At 44.2% G+C, this 16,094-nt stretch overlaps 3 protein-coding genes and 2 non-coding genes across 16 annotated transcripts in view; 4 read left to right on the plus strand and 1 right to left on the minus strand.

Moving 5' to 3' along the window:
• Positions 1-701: 701 nt before the first annotated feature.
• Positions 702-9,519, plus strand: clptm1l (CLPTM1 like). Of its 2 annotated transcripts, XM_078792155.1 has the most exons (19): positions 702-723; positions 2,598-2,787; positions 3,130-3,352; positions 3,422-3,516; positions 3,591-3,780; positions 3,867-4,054; positions 4,122-4,200; positions 4,295-4,412; positions 4,485-4,579; positions 4,664-4,748; positions 4,933-5,036; positions 5,157-5,222; positions 5,826-5,876; positions 5,951-6,033; positions 6,101-6,135; positions 7,829-7,884; positions 7,959-8,003; positions 8,904-9,019; positions 9,079-9,519. In XM_078792155.1, the coding sequence occupies exons 3-19, from the start codon at positions 3,188-3,190 to the stop codon at positions 9,161-9,163; spliced, it is 1,656 nt and encodes a 551-aa protein (XP_078648281.1). In that variant the 5' UTR covers positions 702-723; positions 2,598-2,787; positions 3,130-3,187; the 3' UTR covers positions 9,164-9,519. The 2 variants fall into 2 exon arrangements, with proteins under 2 accessions (XP_078648281.1, XP_057902919.2); XM_058046936.2 differs by lacking the exon at positions 702-723 and having other exon boundaries at positions 2,503-2,787.
• On the plus strand, positions 2,129-2,200 carry trnah-gug (transfer RNA histidin (anticodon GUG)). The gene has a single exon. It is a non-coding gene; the product is annotated as a tRNA-His (tRNA).
• Positions 9,520-11,763: 2,244 nt separating the features above from the next.
• On the plus strand, positions 11,764-12,916 carry rplp1 (ribosomal protein lateral stalk subunit P1). Its single transcript, XM_058047133.2, has 4 exons — positions 11,764-11,990; positions 12,422-12,496; positions 12,584-12,704; positions 12,788-12,916. Exons 1-4 carry the CDS (start codon positions 11,919-11,921, stop codon positions 12,868-12,870), a joined length of 351 nt encoding a protein of 116 aa, XP_057903116.2. The 5' UTR covers positions 11,764-11,918; the 3' UTR covers positions 12,871-12,916.
• A 640-nt stretch (positions 12,917-13,556) lies between these two features.
• Positions 13,557-13,629, plus strand: trnav-cac (transfer RNA valine (anticodon CAC)). Its single transcript has one exon. It is a non-coding gene; the product is annotated as a tRNA-Val (tRNA).
• Positions 13,630-13,706: 77 nt separating this feature from the next.
• Positions 13,707-16,094, minus strand: part of ptk2aa (protein tyrosine kinase 2aa) — a 30,453-nt gene continuing 28,065 nt past the window's right edge. For 6 of the 11 annotated variants that reach the window (XM_058046738.2, XM_058046737.2, XM_058046734.2 and 3 more), the window contains 4 exons: positions 15,417-15,572; positions 15,251-15,340; positions 14,676-14,761; positions 13,707-14,610 (listed from right to left, as the gene is read on the minus strand). In XM_058046738.2, the coding sequence (XP_057902721.2) occupies positions 14,490-14,610; positions 14,676-14,761; positions 15,251-15,340; positions 15,417-15,572 (453 nt within the window). In that variant the 3' untranslated portion in view covers positions 13,707-14,489. The other 5 variants (XM_078792157.1, XM_058046743.2, XM_058046742.2 and 2 more) reach the window with 2 other exon arrangements.

Below are 16,094 nucleotides of genomic sequence, written 5' to 3' on the forward strand. Positions count from 1 at the left end.
AGGCGTTTAATGGCAAAACCTGCCCTTCTCCTCTTGAGACCATACAAGTAATGCATCATACCACACGGTGTTGCTAATATTTTGGCCTTTTCACTCATCTAGCCCGGAAGTCCAAAACGTCTGTCCATGTTCCCCAACGCTTGCAAATGTGCACATGGGGAGACATTTTTTCTCTGTGTGGGAGGTCATTTGGAAACCACTCAATGTCCATTTCTCTCCCCCGCCAACCTGAGCGCAAAACTCCTCCAGGAGTGATGGATGTTAATGGAGACACACCACGGGGTGATTATGGATCATGGCGGAGCAATGTGGAAGGACGGACGGAGACGAGAGAAAGAGAAAGAAACGACTGCTGCCTCGGAATGGTCAATGGCGGGATCGAAAGTGTCAGGTTGTCCGCGGGAGGGGGGCCACGGAGCTGCTGCGTCACCTATAAGTGGTGCTGGAAATGAGAATGTAGTCATACGTATAACAATGTCTAGGACCAAATCTCATCTTTTATCTCATAGATATAGACATCTACAGCAGATATGAAGATGGAATCAACAATAAATGCGTGCAGGTAAGGATGCAGTGGTGGAAATATCCCTATTTTATCAGTTTTTCAACCAATCTTGCTCAAATTTTACGCACATTTTTACTCATCCCGTAAAGGTGTGTGCCAGATGTTGTGGTGATTCGGTAAAAAACCCTACAGCGTGTGTGTTTAAAGTGCAGCCGCGGGTAGGTTTTTAGTTTGTTTGTTTTTTGGGGGGTCTGAAAATAAAATTTTATTTAGCAAAAAAAAACAATTTTTTTTAAAGCAAAGAAATTTGACATGAATAAAGTCAAAATATATATTTTTAAAAAAGTTAGGATTTAACATGGAAAGTCGTAATTGTCCAGAATGTTATGAGAATCATCAAATCAAGGTTGAGGAAACATTTTTCCAAGACGGAAATTGTCAGACAGATCACAGCATAGGCACCACAGCCAGAGTGCATGTTTTTTTTCTTATTTTCTCACCGATTTAGGAGTAGAAGAGAAACAGAAAGTGTTGTATTTGTCTGAAACTTATTTAATCTGGCATATGTATTACAAATCTATTCAAGCAGACTTCATTACTGTTGAAGAAAAGTAGTTAGCGGTGGCGTAGCGATTAATATCCCTTAAAGCGCCGTGAGGACACCTCATCAAACGGGCCATTAAGACGTTAAGATGTTTGATGAGTGTGATGTGAAATGAAGGCATCTTAACATTCCACCATCATGACTTTTCCGAGACGAGTGAGCCTGACAGCAAAAGTCTGGTCACCTTTCGCCTCAAAGTAGGACGGAGAATCTGCCCGAGGATCTCCACCTGCTTTCTGTCTCACGGGGGAGCGGAAATTCAGCAATTTGGTTAATGTATTTGACTCAGGTGTCCCGGGGGGGAGGGTAGGAAGTACATCATGGGGACGGGAAGGGCTGAAGCCTTTTAATCACTTCTGACAAGTCGACGGGCTGTGAATGCATCGGGGAGAATTCTGCCCTTCTCTTTGCTCCCATCTTTGAAATGGTGCCATTCTTCTTTGCATTTTTTACACTTGCACTGTTCTTGACATTCTGTTCCGCCCAAAGGCTCAGTAGCACACAGAGTTCGGCTTTTTACTTTGGGGATCTGAAGCAGGCGGGCATATTCTCTGACCTGCTTGGAAATGTGCTAGTGGAAGCATCAAAAGTGACAGCTAGAAATGGTGCATGAATGCTGTCCACCCAACAAAATGACAAAAAATTAAGACTATTAAGTGTATTGAGTTAATACACCATAGCCAAGCCCTGCCCTAATCAGCATAAAGTCAAACAAGACAAAGACAAACAACAATTCCCACCCACATTCATACCTATGGACAATTTGGGGGTGCCAATGAAGCTAACATAAAGCTAACCACTCGTCCGCCGTGCAGCCCACACAGAACCCACGATGTACCAAATGTTGTGTAATTATATTTAAGTGTGTATATTTAATGTAATAATATGTAGCTGTAATTCAACGACGCCTCGTTGTAGATTTGGGTCAAACTGGCATTATCTGTGCCGGCTGTCATTTGTCGCTTGGTGATGACGTAGCCGCTTCATCTTGAAGCCGAATGTTCCGTTCCATGTCACGAGCCGTGATCGTATAGTGGTTATTACTCTGCGTTGTGGCCGCAGCGACTCCGGTTCGATTCCGGGTCACGGCATTTTAATTTTGTAGAAAACCTCAAAAAAATTATTCGCACAGTGCTAAAATTATACCATGGAACAAAGTCAATTAAATAAAAATAAATACATGGGGCGACGTAACTAAATAGATGAATTACACAGCGTGTGCATTTACAAGTCTGTGTGTATAATAATACGTAATATGGTGGCATGTCCAAACTTTAATATTCAAAAAGTAGAAATTGCCTACCTCCTGTGGCAACACCGAAGCTTTTAAGATAGCTCAAAACCTGCTGTGACGGCCGCACCACTCGTAGTCTCGCCATTTCTCGCGTTACCAGCAGCAGACCAACGCGCCAAACCAGGAAGTGCATACCGGAAGTAGCGTAAATCCACCTCACGCTTTCATTTTACTATCGATTCCTTTCCGTACAGGACTGGCTTGTCTTCCCGGAATGGAGCGACGGCAACAGGAGGTAATTCGTATCTGAATTATGTCCTCAGCCGAGGCGCTGCGGGGGATGCAAAGCAAGAGACGATGTCAACGCGGTGATTGAACCGGTCGCTCGCTCATGCAAGAGCTACGAGTGTCCGGTCACTGACAGCCCGACACTTTCGAAAAACGGTTAGTTTGGTTACTTATCGACATTTATGTATCTGAAACATTCTACCAGACACTCCTATAAACACACACTATGCATAGGACACGCTAGTTAGATAAGCCATGGCATGTTTAAAATGTATCCATTGTTGTGATAAATGTTGTGTGCTTATTATGTGCTATTATGTAACATCGAGCGATTGAATACTGTGCTGTTTAGTCGAAATCAGAGAAACTCTCCAATGTCGTAGTTGGGAGCTTGTCACAATCGGCACCTACACAACTTTTTTTTGCTAAACCATTAGATCAGGTTCATCAAATGTTTTAATGACATGCATGTTCACTCCAATGCTAACTCCGCCTCAGACACATGGCCCCGCCCTCCAGCTAGCCAGCAAGACGACTACAAACGGCCAGTAGAGCCATGTTCCTGAAATCGTCCTTCACCACCCTGGTGGTGGGCGTGTTTGTGGTGTACGTGCTACACACCTGCTGGGTCATGTACGGCATCGTGTACACCAAACCCTGCGACCCACCTAGCGGCGTCAACTGCATCACGCCGTACCTGGCAGGAATGCCCAAGCTTCAGGTAAGAAACGTGTAACGTTGTCTGCGATTGCAGGACATGTTTGCTATTATTTGTGTGTGTGTTTGCCAGATGAGCATCTACGCCGCCCCTCGGCCCAACGCAGACGGCGGGCACGCTCTCATCCACAAGGAGGAGATTTTTGATGTCCAAGACAAGTTTGAGAGGTCTGCAGGACAGCTCAAGCCCACTAAAATACATCACATACTCCCATAACATTAACATAAACTGCATCCTTCAGGACAGTGAACGTCTCTCTGCCCAAGAAGACGCGCAATAACGGAACGTTGTACGCACTGGTGTTTGTCCATCAGACCGGCGTCACGCCGTGGCAGGATCCACGTCAAGTGCACCTGGTGGCCGAGCTCACCACCTACATGGTGCCCAAACCACCCGAAATCTCCCTCATTTCCAGGGAGGATCGAACACTGGTATGGGTCAGGTGATGGTAGCAATAATGTGAGGCAATATTGATAGACAATTCTGGACTTTTACCCTTTTTCTTGAAATGGGGCAGGACACTGCTGAAGAGACTCAGCAGAGGAAACGGCGTGAGGGAGTTCCTACAGCAGGAGGGGGAGGAGCCTCCATGTCAGATCAGCCCGTCTCTCACTGGCGCTCTCGTTTGACGCTCAACATCGTGGGCGACCACTTCGTGTTCGACAGGGAATCCCTTCCGAGTGACGTGCACAGATACCTCAGAGTGTAAGAGTGTAAAAAAAAAAGAATAACTCAAACGTGACAAAGATGAGATTGAGGATATTGGTTTCAGGCTCCAAAATGGCAAGAAGATGGTGTATCTACCTCTGCTGTTTGTTGACGAGCTCAGCAACCGCGTCAAGGACCTCCTGGTAAGAGGCACGCACGTGACGGCTTGAAATTGTCCTGTGCTGTGTGGAGCCACAAGTCCTATTTTAAATGAGATATTGCTGTTTGTGTGCGTAGGAGATAAATAAAACCACCATGGAGCTCCCCCTGACCATCACCTATGATCCCATCTCCTTGGGACGACTTAGGTTCTGGATCCACATGCAGGATGCTGTCTACTCCTTGCAACAGTTTGGTATGTCGCACTTTCCCTTGCAGCGCATTCACGCGTCATGCCGCCCGTCTCACACTCTTCCTCGGCCAACAGGCTTCACAGAGAAGGACGCCGACGAGATTAAAGGGATCTTCACGGACACTAACTTGTACTTCCTGGCCTTGACCTTCTTTGTGGCCGCCTTCCACGTGAGAGTGGCTGCAAGAGGAATGCTCCAGCTTAAATTCATTAAAAGCTCAAGTGAGTGTCCTTTTCATTTTTTTTGTCTGCAGCTCCTTTTCGACTTCCTGGCCTTCAAGAACGACATCAGCTTCTGGAAGCAGAAGAAAAGCATGGTGGGAATGTCGAGCAAAGCTGGTAGGTATTTGTGTATGGTCACAAGATGTGAAAGTAAAGAAAGCAGATCCTCGAACGCAAAAAATAGGAACGACAGGTCTTTTAATTATATTTATTTGCTACTTTGGGATTATGTACATCATGTATACATTACACATGCATTTATTGTTTGCATGAAATAATCATAATGCTCATTTATTTCCAGTGCTGTGGCGTTGCTTCAGCACCATTGTCATCTTCCTCTACTTGTTTGACGAGCAAACCAGCTTGCTGGTCCTCATCCCCGCCGGCATCGGCGCAGTCATTGAGGTAAGCGCTCTGTATGCAAAGCACGGCTGCTCTTTACTGTGATGGATTTTTTCTTCAGTAATGCTGTTTCCTACTTAAAGAGGTGCTGTTGGATGTTTGAATAATGGAACGTGCTTGCAGGTATGGAAAGTGAAAAAGGCCTTGAAGATTCAGCTGTCGTGGAAAGAAGGAAAACCAACATTCCTGGTAGGTTTAGGGTATGCGTAATGTGCTGAATAAAGCCCAACAGTGGAAGACAACCCTCCATATACCGTGATTTTTAAGACAATATCTGACGGGAAGAAAAGTTATTTTACATGTAGAAATCTCTAGACGCCGAATATGAGACAGCCCATGTCTTTCAGACTTCTTTCATAGGGGGAAAAAACGTTTGCCACAGGAAGGTAATCAGACTTGTTTTTTGGCGCCACCTTCAGGTTTGCATGTATAAAACTCCACACTCCAAATATAAGACGATCTATGTTCCTTTTTGGGGGGAAAAGGGAAAAAAGTTTTGCTCCTGAAGAAGTCTTTTGGCACCACCTTTTGGTTTTCATTATATGAATCTCCGGAGCCCAAATAAGACGACCCATCTTTTTCAGATGTTTTTCAAAGGGAATAAAATACCGTTTTAATGCAGGAATGAAAGCTGTGGCTCACTTGATGCGTCATTTAGCAACGCCTGCAGGTGTGAATCCTGCGACTCAGAATATAAGACGACCTGTCTTTTTCCGACTGTTTTTCAGGGAAAAAATGTGCTGGTGTTAATGCAATATTGCCAAATGTTCTTCTCCTGGTTTTTCATTACAGTTTGGCAAACTTGACGAGTCGGAGAGAAGAACAGAAGAGTACGACACTCTGGTAAGAAAGTGTGTTCTTACAATTTTACCAAGATGTGCCTTTCATCATTGGGTCACGTTTGTCGCTTCTGGTAGGCTATGAAGTACCTGTCCTACCTTCTTTACCCGCTGTGCTTCGGGGGAGCCTTGTATGCGCTCATCTTCCTACGATACAAGAGGTGCGTTCACACACTGGAGGTTGACCCATCACATGATCCTCATTGACTTTGCTTGTCACCTTTGTAGTTGGTACTCGTGGCTCATCAACAGCTTAGTTAACGGTAAGACCTCCGTGTAACCATAAATGCCATTATTTCATGTACAGTGTATCCGGAAAGTATTCACAGCGCTTCACTTTTTCCACATTTTGTCATGTTACAGCCTCATTCCAAATTGTATTAATTTAATCTCTTACCTCAAAATTCTACACAAAATACTCCATTATGACAATGTGAAAAAGTTTTTTTTTTTGAATTTATTAAAAATAGAAAACTAAGAAATCACATTTACATAAGTATTCACAGCCTTTGCCATGAAGCTCAAAATTGAGCTCAGGTGCATCTTTTTTCCTCTGATCATCCTTGAGATCTTTCTACAGCTTAATTGGAGTCCACCTGCAGTAAATTCAGTTGATTGGGCATGATTTGGAAATATAATAACTGTCTATATAAGGTCCCACAGTTGACTGTGCATGTCAGAGCACAAACACCAAGCATGAAGTCAAAAGAACTGTCTGTAGACCTGCGAGACAGGATTGTCTTGAGGCACAAATCTGGGGAAGGATACAGAAAAGTTTCTGCTGCTTTGAAGGTCCCAATGAGCACAGTGGCCTCCATTATTCGTAAATGGAAGACGTTTGGAACCACCAGGACTCTTCCTAGAGCTGGCCGGCCTTCTAAACTGAGCGATCGGGGAAGAAGAGCCTTAGTCAGGGAGGTGACCAAGGCCCCGATGGTCACTCTGTCAGAGCTCCAGCGTTCCTCTGTGGAGAGAGGAGAGCCTTCCAGAAGGACAACCATCTCTGCAGCAATCCACCAATCAGGCCTGTATGGTAGAGTGGCCAGACGAAAGCCACTCCTTAGTAAAAGGAACATGGCAGCCCGTCTGGAATTTGCCAAAAAGCACCTGAATGACTCTCAGACCATGAGAAACAAAATTCTCTGGTCTGATGAGACAAAGATTGAACTCTTTGGTGTGAATGCCAGGCGCCATGTTTGGAGGAAACCAGGCACTGCTCATCACCAGGCCAATACCATCCCTACAGTGAAGCATGGTGGTGGCAGCATCATGCTGTGGGGATGTTTTTCAGCAGCAGGAACTGGCAGACTAGTCAGGATAGAAGGAAAAATGAATGCAGCAATATATAGAGATATCCTGGATGAAAACCTGCTCCAGAGCGCTCTTGACCTCGGCTGGGGCAAAGGTTCATTTTTCAGCAGGACAACGACCCGAAGCACACAGCCAAGATCTCAAAAGATTGGCTTCAGAACCACTCTGTGAATGTCCTGGAGTGGCCCAGCCAGAGTCCAGACTTGAATCCGATCGAACATCTCTGGAGAGATCTGAAAATGGCTGTGCACAGACGTCTCCCATCCAACCTGATGGAGCTTGAGACGTATTGCAAAGAAGAATGGGCAAAACTGCCTAAAGATAGGTGTGCTAAACTTGTGGGATCATATTCAAAAAGACTTGAGGCTGTAATTGCTGCCAAAGGTGGATCAACAAAGTATTAAGCAAAGGCTGTGAATACTTATGTAAATGTGATTTTCTTGTTTTCTATTTTTAATAAATTCAAAACATGTCAAAAAAACCTTTTTTCACATTGTCATAATGGAGTATTTTGTGTAGAATTTTGAGGTAAGAGATGAATTTAATACAGTTTGGAATGAGGCTGTAACATGACAAAATGTAGAAAAAGTGAAGCGCTGTGAATACTTTCCGGATGCACTGTAATGCCCATGTATTGTGCTGCAGGTGTCTACGCCTTTGGCTTCCTCTTCATGCTGCCCCAACTGTTTGTCAACTACAAGGTCAGATCACAAATAATAATAGTGTGTGTGTTTTGGATTTTTTTTACAACATTTCACATTCTCTTCTTCAACAGTTGAAATCGGTGGCCCATCTGCCCTGGAAAGCCTTTATGTACAAGGTGAAAACACTTTACCCAATGTACTGAAAGGAAATTAATTTATTTAGATACCATACATTTACCGTATGGATGAAAACCTTACTGAAAAGGGGGGGGGGCTTGTGGCAGTCAATTTAAAAATATTGGGAACTCACTTTAAGGCAACTTTAAGAATAAAGTCTTAATATTGTAAGTAAAAAGTCAGAATTGTATGCAAAGAGACAAATCATTTTTACACGAATAAAGCCTGTTTGGATTTTGGTGAAAATTAAGTTGCATTACTATGAGAGAAGTCATTTTACAATATTTATTTTCTAAGAATAAAAGATTAATCCGAGGCTTTTTTATCTAAATTTTGAATAGACCTAACAGAATAGTTTTAGTGACTTTAGTGACACAACATGCCAGTCAATGGCGTAGCGGCGCTGTTTAGTCTTGCCTTGTAGTACTGACTTTGACCACAACATGGCAGCCAATGGGGAAGCGGCGCTATTTAGTCTTGCCTTGTAGAACTGACTTTGGCCACAGCATGGTAGTCAATAGGGTAGCTGCACTGTTTAGTCTTGCCTTGTAGTACTGACTTTGACCACAACATGGCAGCCAATGGGGAAGCGGCGCTATTTAGTCTTGCCTTGTAGAACTGACTTTGGCCACAGCATGGTAGTCAATAGGGTAGCTGCACTGTTTAGTCTTGCCTTGTAGTACTGACTTTGGCCACAACATGGCAGCCAACGGGGAAGCGGCGCTGTTTAGTCTTGCCTTGTAGAACTGACTTTGGCCACAAGGTGGCAGCCAACAGCATACTGCCGCTGTTTACAAGTATGCATTTTGTACATCTGAAACATTTTGGTTAGAAATGTTGGTATATTTCAAATTATTTTGAAAAAAGATCAGAATCGTTTCTCCCTTTTGTTTTTCCAGGCTTTCAACACCTTCATCGATGACGTATTTGCTTTCATCATCACCATGCCCACATCTCATAGACTGGCCTGTTTCAGAGACGACGTTGTGTTTCTCATTTACCTCTACCAGCGATGGTACACACAAACACACTCTAACATACACAATTCGCATCTAAACGTCTCTTCCTTCACAGGCTCTACCCAGTGGACAAGACAAGAGTTAACGAATATGGCGTTTCGTACGATGACAAACCAAGAGGGAAAACTCACAAGGACTAAATAGGAACTTTTGCGTGTACTGATCTGAAATTGTGTCATTTCTGCCGCCTAATTCAATGTTGCACAAGTATTTTTTGTTTAACATCTCACAAGTAAGACAACGCATCAGTGGCAAACATGAGCGGGATTTGACTTGCCCACCTATGCTCTGATGTTTCAACAGGCACACTCACAGGAAGCCAAGTATTAACAGTCACATGATACATTCTCTTCCATTTTTCTAAAATAACCTGTTTGTTTTTCAGATTAAATAAACTCAGTGAAGGTTTTCTGTTCTGGTATAATTTTTTTTATGATATTACTTGACTGTGAATTGTGATGATATGAGCTGGAATAAAACTGACTAAATATGTGAATTGGTTTTGAAGCATATTTTATTTACAATTGAATCACTATTAATTAATTATTATTATTATTAACACCATCTCCAGCCTGCAACACAAAGAGGTGATGGGGTCAACCCAGATAGGTCGCACTGGCCTAGGCTGGGCAGCGCCGCAACAGTTCTGGTCCAAAGCTACCATGAGGCAGAGGAAGACCATGGAAGTGGACAAAGTCACCAGGGTGGAGCAGGAGCACTTCCACATAAAGGCGATATCCCAGGGCAGCCAAGGAGTGTGGACACGATGGGAGGCTACTGTGCAGAGGCGCATCAGCTGGGCAGACATCTGGAGGACCCCACAGAGCAGACTAAGCTTCCTGATCAGAGCAGCCTACGACACCCTCCCATGCCCCCGGAACCTCACTCCGTGGTTCGGGAGTGAGGTAGGCTGTCCGCTCTGCAGTCCCACCAAGGCTAGCCTCCAGCACATCCTGTCAGGATGCAAAGTGGCGTTGACCCCGGGACGGTTTAGGTGGCGCCACGACCAGGTGCTAGCCAAGTTGGCAGAGCACCTTGAAAGATGCAGGGTGGCTGGCTGCAAACCACAGCCAGGCAATAGTACGCTAGCTACTTTCGTCAAAGGAGTGGCGGGGAGATGTCCCCATACGCCACTGCCCCCCCACCGGGAGATGTACTGGCATGGGGGCAAAACATCTGTGAATGGTGGCCTCCAGCTGATGACCCTGCAGCTGCCTGCATCGGCACCGGAGGGGGTGCGACAGGCCGGAAGGTCGAAGCAGGAACCAACAGCTGACCTGTGCAACAATCAAATGGCTGTGCACAGACGTCTCCCATCCAACCTGATGGAGCTTGAGACTTATTGCAAAGAAGAATGGGCAAAACTGCCAAAAGATAGGTGTGCTAAACTTGTGGGATCATATTCAAAAAGACTTGAGGCTGTAATTGCTGCCAAAGGTGGATCAACAAAGTATTAAGCAAAGGCTGTGAATACTTATGTAAATGTGATTTTTTTTGTTTTCTATTTTTAATAAATTCAAAACATGTCAAAAAAACCTTTTTTCACATTGTCATAATGGAGTATTTTGTGTAGAATTTTGAGGTAAGAGATGAATTTAATACAGTTTGGAATGAGGCTGTAACATGACAAAATGTAGAAAAAGTGAAGCGCTGTGAATACTTTCCGGATGCACTGTAATGCCCATGTATTGTGCTGCAGGTGTCTACGCCTTTGGCTTCCTCTTCATGCTGCCCCAACTGTTTGTCAACTACAAGGTCAGATCACAAATAATAATAGTGTGTGTGTTTTGGATTTTTTTTTACAACATTTCACATTCTCTTCTTCAACAGTTGAAATCGGTGGCCCATCTGCCCTGGAAAGCCTTTATGTACAAGGTGAAAACACTTTACCCAATGTACTGAAAGGAAATTAATTTATTTAGATACCATACATTTACCGTATGGATGAAAACCTTCCTGAAAAGGGGGGGGGGGGGGGGGGGCTTGTGGCAGTCAATTTAAAAATATTGGGAACTCACTTTAAGGCAACTTTAAGAATAAAGTCTTAATATTGTAAGTAAAAAGTCAAATCATTTTTACACGAATAAAGCCTGTTTGGATTTTGGTGAAAATTAAGTTGCATTACTATGAGAGAAGTCATTTTACAATATTTATTTTCGGGAGATGTACTGGCATGGGGGCAAAACATCTGTGAACGGTGGCCTCCAGCTGATGACCCTGCAGCTGCCTGCATCGGCACCGGAGGGGGTGCGACAGGCCGGAAGGTCGAAGCAGGAACCAACAGCTGACCTGTGCAACAATCTGCCATATGCCGTTACAGTTATATAGTTTGATTTTGTACAAGTTTAAAATTACAATAAGGAACATCACATTTCCACTTGCACATTGAAGAAAATAATAATAAATAATACATTATTCTTTACATCACACTGTGGTTTAATCAACTAAAAATGAAACTTTTTGAAATGGTTCAATATAATTAAGATATTAATTTAATAAATTCATGGACAATATTTTGTCACATTTTAATGAATTATTTTGGATTTATTCAATGTAGAAAAGCTACATGTTTTATCCTTACTGTTGTGATCTGTTGTCGTAGAATTCTTTCACATTAAGATCAGAGAAAAACTAGTACACGAGGCCATGTCTGTGCACCGACCCCGAGCCGGCAACGTCGAGTCCGTTGTGGGTGTGCGTCGTTACGTCACTTCCACGCAGCTGACGTACACTATAAATCCCAAGCTCCCGCCCCCTCCCGTCCCTTTCCAATTACAGGAAGTCGACGTGCCTAAGGTGCTCGGTTCTTCACCCGAAGCTAAGGCCCGCAATCCGGCGACTAGCACCATCGAATTTAGGCATCCGACGCCACAAACGTCAAAACAAACATCCACGATGGCCTCCGTGTCAGAGCTCGCCTGTATTTACTCAGCTCTCATCCTCCATGACGATGAAGTCACTGTCACTGTAAGTGTCCCGCTCGATGCTAACCATGTTAGCTACTAGGAAAATGCACCGTAAATGTGTAGTGAAATGATATCAACACGTTTGAATTAGAAAGTCATGAAAATGTCTTTAAACACGAAACCGCTCTTACCAGAGTTTGAAGGCGCCATGCAAGCTCCGAATGGCAGGCTAGGCTAACGTCGAGCATGAGTGACCGCTCCTCGGACCAGCTGTATTGGAACTAGCTGAGAAGTAGCCACCTTATAATCGCACCTTGTTTATTTCCAATGATTAAATGCGAGAGTCGTCGCAATGTGATCAAGTCTCGGGACCAGCTCAGATGTTACTATCGCACACGAATACACCAAAACATGAGATGAATGCAGCTTTACAGTGTGTACCATTCCTTTTTATTATCCGTAAATGTAATATTGACCATTATGTATCTTCAGGAGGACAAGCTCAATGCCCTGATCAAGGCAGCAGGAGTGACAGTTGAGCCTTTCTGGCCCAGTCTGTTTGCCAAAGTGAGTAAACACCAGATGGAAAACACAACTGTCATGGCGCACACTTGCACAAAAGATGCAAAATTAACATATGTTGATGTTTTCTAGGCTCTGTCCAACATCGACATTGGCAGCCTCATCTGCAACGTCGGTGCTGGAGGTGGAGCCCCAGCTGGAGCCCCGGCTGCTGGAGGTGCTGCTGCTGCTGCAGCTGGAGGAGACGCCCCAGGTGGATGGACAAATTTAGTTGCTGGGAAATTGGTTTTCAGTTTTTTCAATTTAACCTCTCATCCATTGTCTTTGACCCTGCAGCCAAGGCAGAGGAGAAGAAAGAAGAGAAGAAAGAAGAGTCAGAGGAGTCCGATGATGACATGGGCTTCGGTCTTTTTGATTAAATGGCTGTTTTTCTAAAAACACAATAAAATGATTCCAAAAAAGTTATCTTGACTTCTTGCACTTACTTTCCCCCTTGATTAAAAACACGAGTTCACAGCTATGACATTTGTGTAGTTCTTATGTGAAAGTGATATTTTAATCCCAGTGTAAGTATGAAGCTATCAAAGTTAATATGTGCATTTTGACTAAAAGCACCACTTATGCATATGATGTAAATGTGATATATGCATGTTGGTAACATTAAAGCACGACAGCAAAGTGTATTCGATAACCTACACAGAAACTACCACAGTTTATGCCTGACTTGGTAGTGTCTGTCTCGGCCACCACATAGGCGCCAATGGGACAGTGGCGCTGTTTTGTCATACTCTGTAGTACTGACTTTGGCCACAAGATGGTAGTCAATGGGTTGTAGCGCTGTTTAGTTTTGCATTGGACGGTCGCCCTCGGCCACAACAGGAGCGGATAGGACAGTGGCGCTGTGCTGTGTAGTACTGACCTTGGCCGCAGCGGGGCAGTCAATGACAGTCCGCTGTTACGAGGACTGCATTTAGTACCACTGGAACATTTTATCTTCAAAAGTTTATATATTTCTTAAAACAATTCTCGAAGACCGACCCTAATCAGGCGTTCTAAGGCCAAGCGCGTGCTGATAAATAAGTATGATACCCTCTAGCGTCGCCAGGTTTCCGTAGTGTAGTGGTTATCACGTTCGCCTCACACGCGAAAGGTCCCCGGTTCGAAACCGGGCGGAAACATATTTTTCTTTCTTGAAAGAATGACGTTGGATGGATTAAACACACACGTACGGCTTCAGGCCAAGAAAAACTCCAACTTCATTATAACAGTGTTTTTATTTGCAACTGTACATGCGACTCTTTCCTGAGAGAATTCCTCACCTCCAGGCAGAGGCAAAAGTGAACAGTGGAATGGAAGACCAAGTTGGTGAAATAAAGTGAGTTTGTCAGGTTGAAACATCCATTCAGCCAATAAATAAATCATGTACTATTCACAGTATTGGATGGTACTTTGAAATGGCTGTTGCCAATGTGCTGTGTGAAGTCAACATTCTCTAAAAACTAAAGAGTACATTAAAAGCAAGCAATACGTTTGTGAAAAGATAGATATGTATGGCTTTCGGTGTCCTTATACCTCCTTCATTTGTCTCCAAATGTCTGGGAAAGGTGTTAAAAATATAGATTCTACTTGTATATTTATCATGTTAACTTAAAAAGTGGCCTTTCTCCATTCCAAAATGTTTGTAAAAATTCCCACGTGGATCATTTAAAGCCTGAGAAAAGAAAGCATGACAACTGTAAAGGGAGATTTATCCAAAAAATAACATCCTATGAAGAGGCATGGCTGCAAATATGAATATATAGATGTATAGTTATTTTAAAAAAGGAAATATCTTCATGATCCTCCAGCTGGTCACGTGCCAAGTCCTTCAGACGAGCCGTCACGTGTTAAATAAATCCAAAGAAAAAGGATATGCGATGAAGGAGGAGTTTTTGTGTTTCTTTGTTTTTCACAAGAAGGTCTTGCGTTGGTGTCTGATTGTCCGCTGTCCATCCTTTCGCCAGCGGCGCGCCCCCCACCCCCTGCCTCTGTCCGGCGGCTAATGTGGCCTGGTGATGGTCTTGAGCCGCGACTGGTCGATGACGTCCAGTAGGTTCTTGGCGTCGACGGCGAGAGCGTGGGCCGCCATCAGCATCTGCTTCTTGTAGTCCTTCTGCAAGCTGGAGTTGAGGGGGGATGTCAGCACGGAGGAAGCCAAAGTCGAGGAAAAGGGGCGTGTTCATACCTCGTCATGACATACTGCTGAGCTAGCTTCATCTTGGCAATCAGCTCCGCCAGGTCGGAGTTCAGCAGCTTCTGGGCCATCTCGATCTGGAAAAAACAATTCACTTTTATTCTCCATTTATTTCTCAATTACAAAAATGAATAAAATGATAATAATACATGAATAAACCAATAATACAGACTCTATCTTAAAATATAGTAGTACATTTTATACTCTGCCATATTTCATAGTGTTTTTCAACATGAAAAATAGAATGATATACGGACAAAATATTCTACAAATTAATACCATTATGCATATAAATATTAATCGACAAAGATATATATTTTCTTATTTTTCTACATACTCATATGTATCTAAATATGTGTATATTTTGTCATTATATGAAATCCAAATGTAAACAAAATGTTGTACAAATAAAAAAATAATAATTTTCTCTTGAAGTGATGAAACAGATCTTTAATTGAAGACGATGATGTTGGATGCAAGCCAAAGAAAGCACGACTGATATTTGGACGTTTGTTCCCTGTGGATAGTCGGCTACACGTTAGCGACGTGGTGTTTACCACATTGACCTCTCTGACCTCTCTGTGGGTGCTCGCAGGCAGCACAGGAATGGTCTCGTCCACTGTGGCCAGCAGAGTCCGCAGCGCTAGCCCCACCTCCTGCAAACACACACGGTCTTTAGCGGACATGCACCTGGCTGTCTGCCAATCACGACCCTGCCCCGCCCCCTTATACCTTGACCATGGGGACGTACTCCTCGGGGGCTGCGGGCTGGATCCTGTTGGACATCTCGATGACGGACTTGACCAGGGCTGTCACGTTCTCGTAGACTTTGTCGTTGGAGCGGTCCAGGTTGGCGGTGGGGGGCGGGCTGATCTCCTGGGGCTGCAACTGGATCGTGGGACAGAGACCTTTGAGTTTTAATCAAGCAGCCAGCCACTGCACTTCCACGGACTGCACACTGGATGGCAGCGGAGAGCTATCTAGATGTGTAGACCCATCAAGACGTTCTACTGTGATGTCGATAAGCCTCGGTAAAGGTCCCATATTATTCCAAAAGAAAGGATGAAACAGCATCGGAAGCGCGTGGACACTAGAACATGCCGTGTTGTTTCCCACGTTTGTAGATAATTCTCAGATTCGTAGCAAAGCCTGTTTTTTTTGTCTTCTGTGACGGAGCGAGCTCATCAAGCGCCATGACATCATGGAAGGCCTTCAAAAGGTCCACAGCAAACCAAGCGGATGGAGGAGATATGACATAATAAGGGACCTTTAAGGACACTGTTGCGGAGCTACTGTGGCCGACGGAGCCAACTAGATGTCTACAAGGGACGCACGGGTCATCTTACCCTCCACGGCTACGGTGGGGAGGCAGGGCGGCGGTGGGGGGAGAGAGCGAGGGACAGCACGTTA

This window comes from Doryrhamphus excisus, linkage group LG7 (genome assembly GCF_037039965.1).
Source record: "Doryrhamphus excisus strain RoL-2023G ecotype Guam linkage group LG7, RoL_Dexc_Guam_v1.1, whole genome shotgun sequence".
NCBI classification, from domain to species: domain Eukaryota; kingdom Metazoa; phylum Chordata; class Actinopteri; order Syngnathiformes; family Syngnathidae; genus Doryrhamphus; species Doryrhamphus excisus.

Bases quoted from the DNA above. Each gene is read 5' to 3' on its own strand.
- clptm1l (XM_078792155.1), top strand. From the start codon at position 3,188: ATGTTCCTGAAATCGTCCTTCACCACCCTGGTGGTGGGCGTGTTTGTG. The intron at 4,055-4,121 runs GTAAGAGTGTAA...TATTGGTTTCAG, and splicing joins GTGCACAGATACCTCAGAGT to GCTCCAAAATGGCAAGAAGA. The intron at 4,413-4,484 runs GTATGTCGCACT...CTCGGCCAACAG, and splicing joins CTACTCCTTGCAACAGTTTG to GCTTCACAGAGAAGGACGCC.
- rplp1 (XM_058047133.2), top strand. From the start codon at position 11,919: ATGGCCTCCGTGTCAGAGCTCGCCTGTATTTACTCAGCTCTCATCCTC. The intron at 12,497-12,583 runs GTGAGTAAACAC...GATGTTTTCTAG, and splicing joins GGCCCAGTCTGTTTGCCAAA to GCTCTGTCCAACATCGACAT. The intron at 12,705-12,787 runs GTGGATGGACAA...TTGACCCTGCAG, and splicing joins AGCTGGAGGAGACGCCCCAG to CCAAGGCAGAGGAGAAGAAA.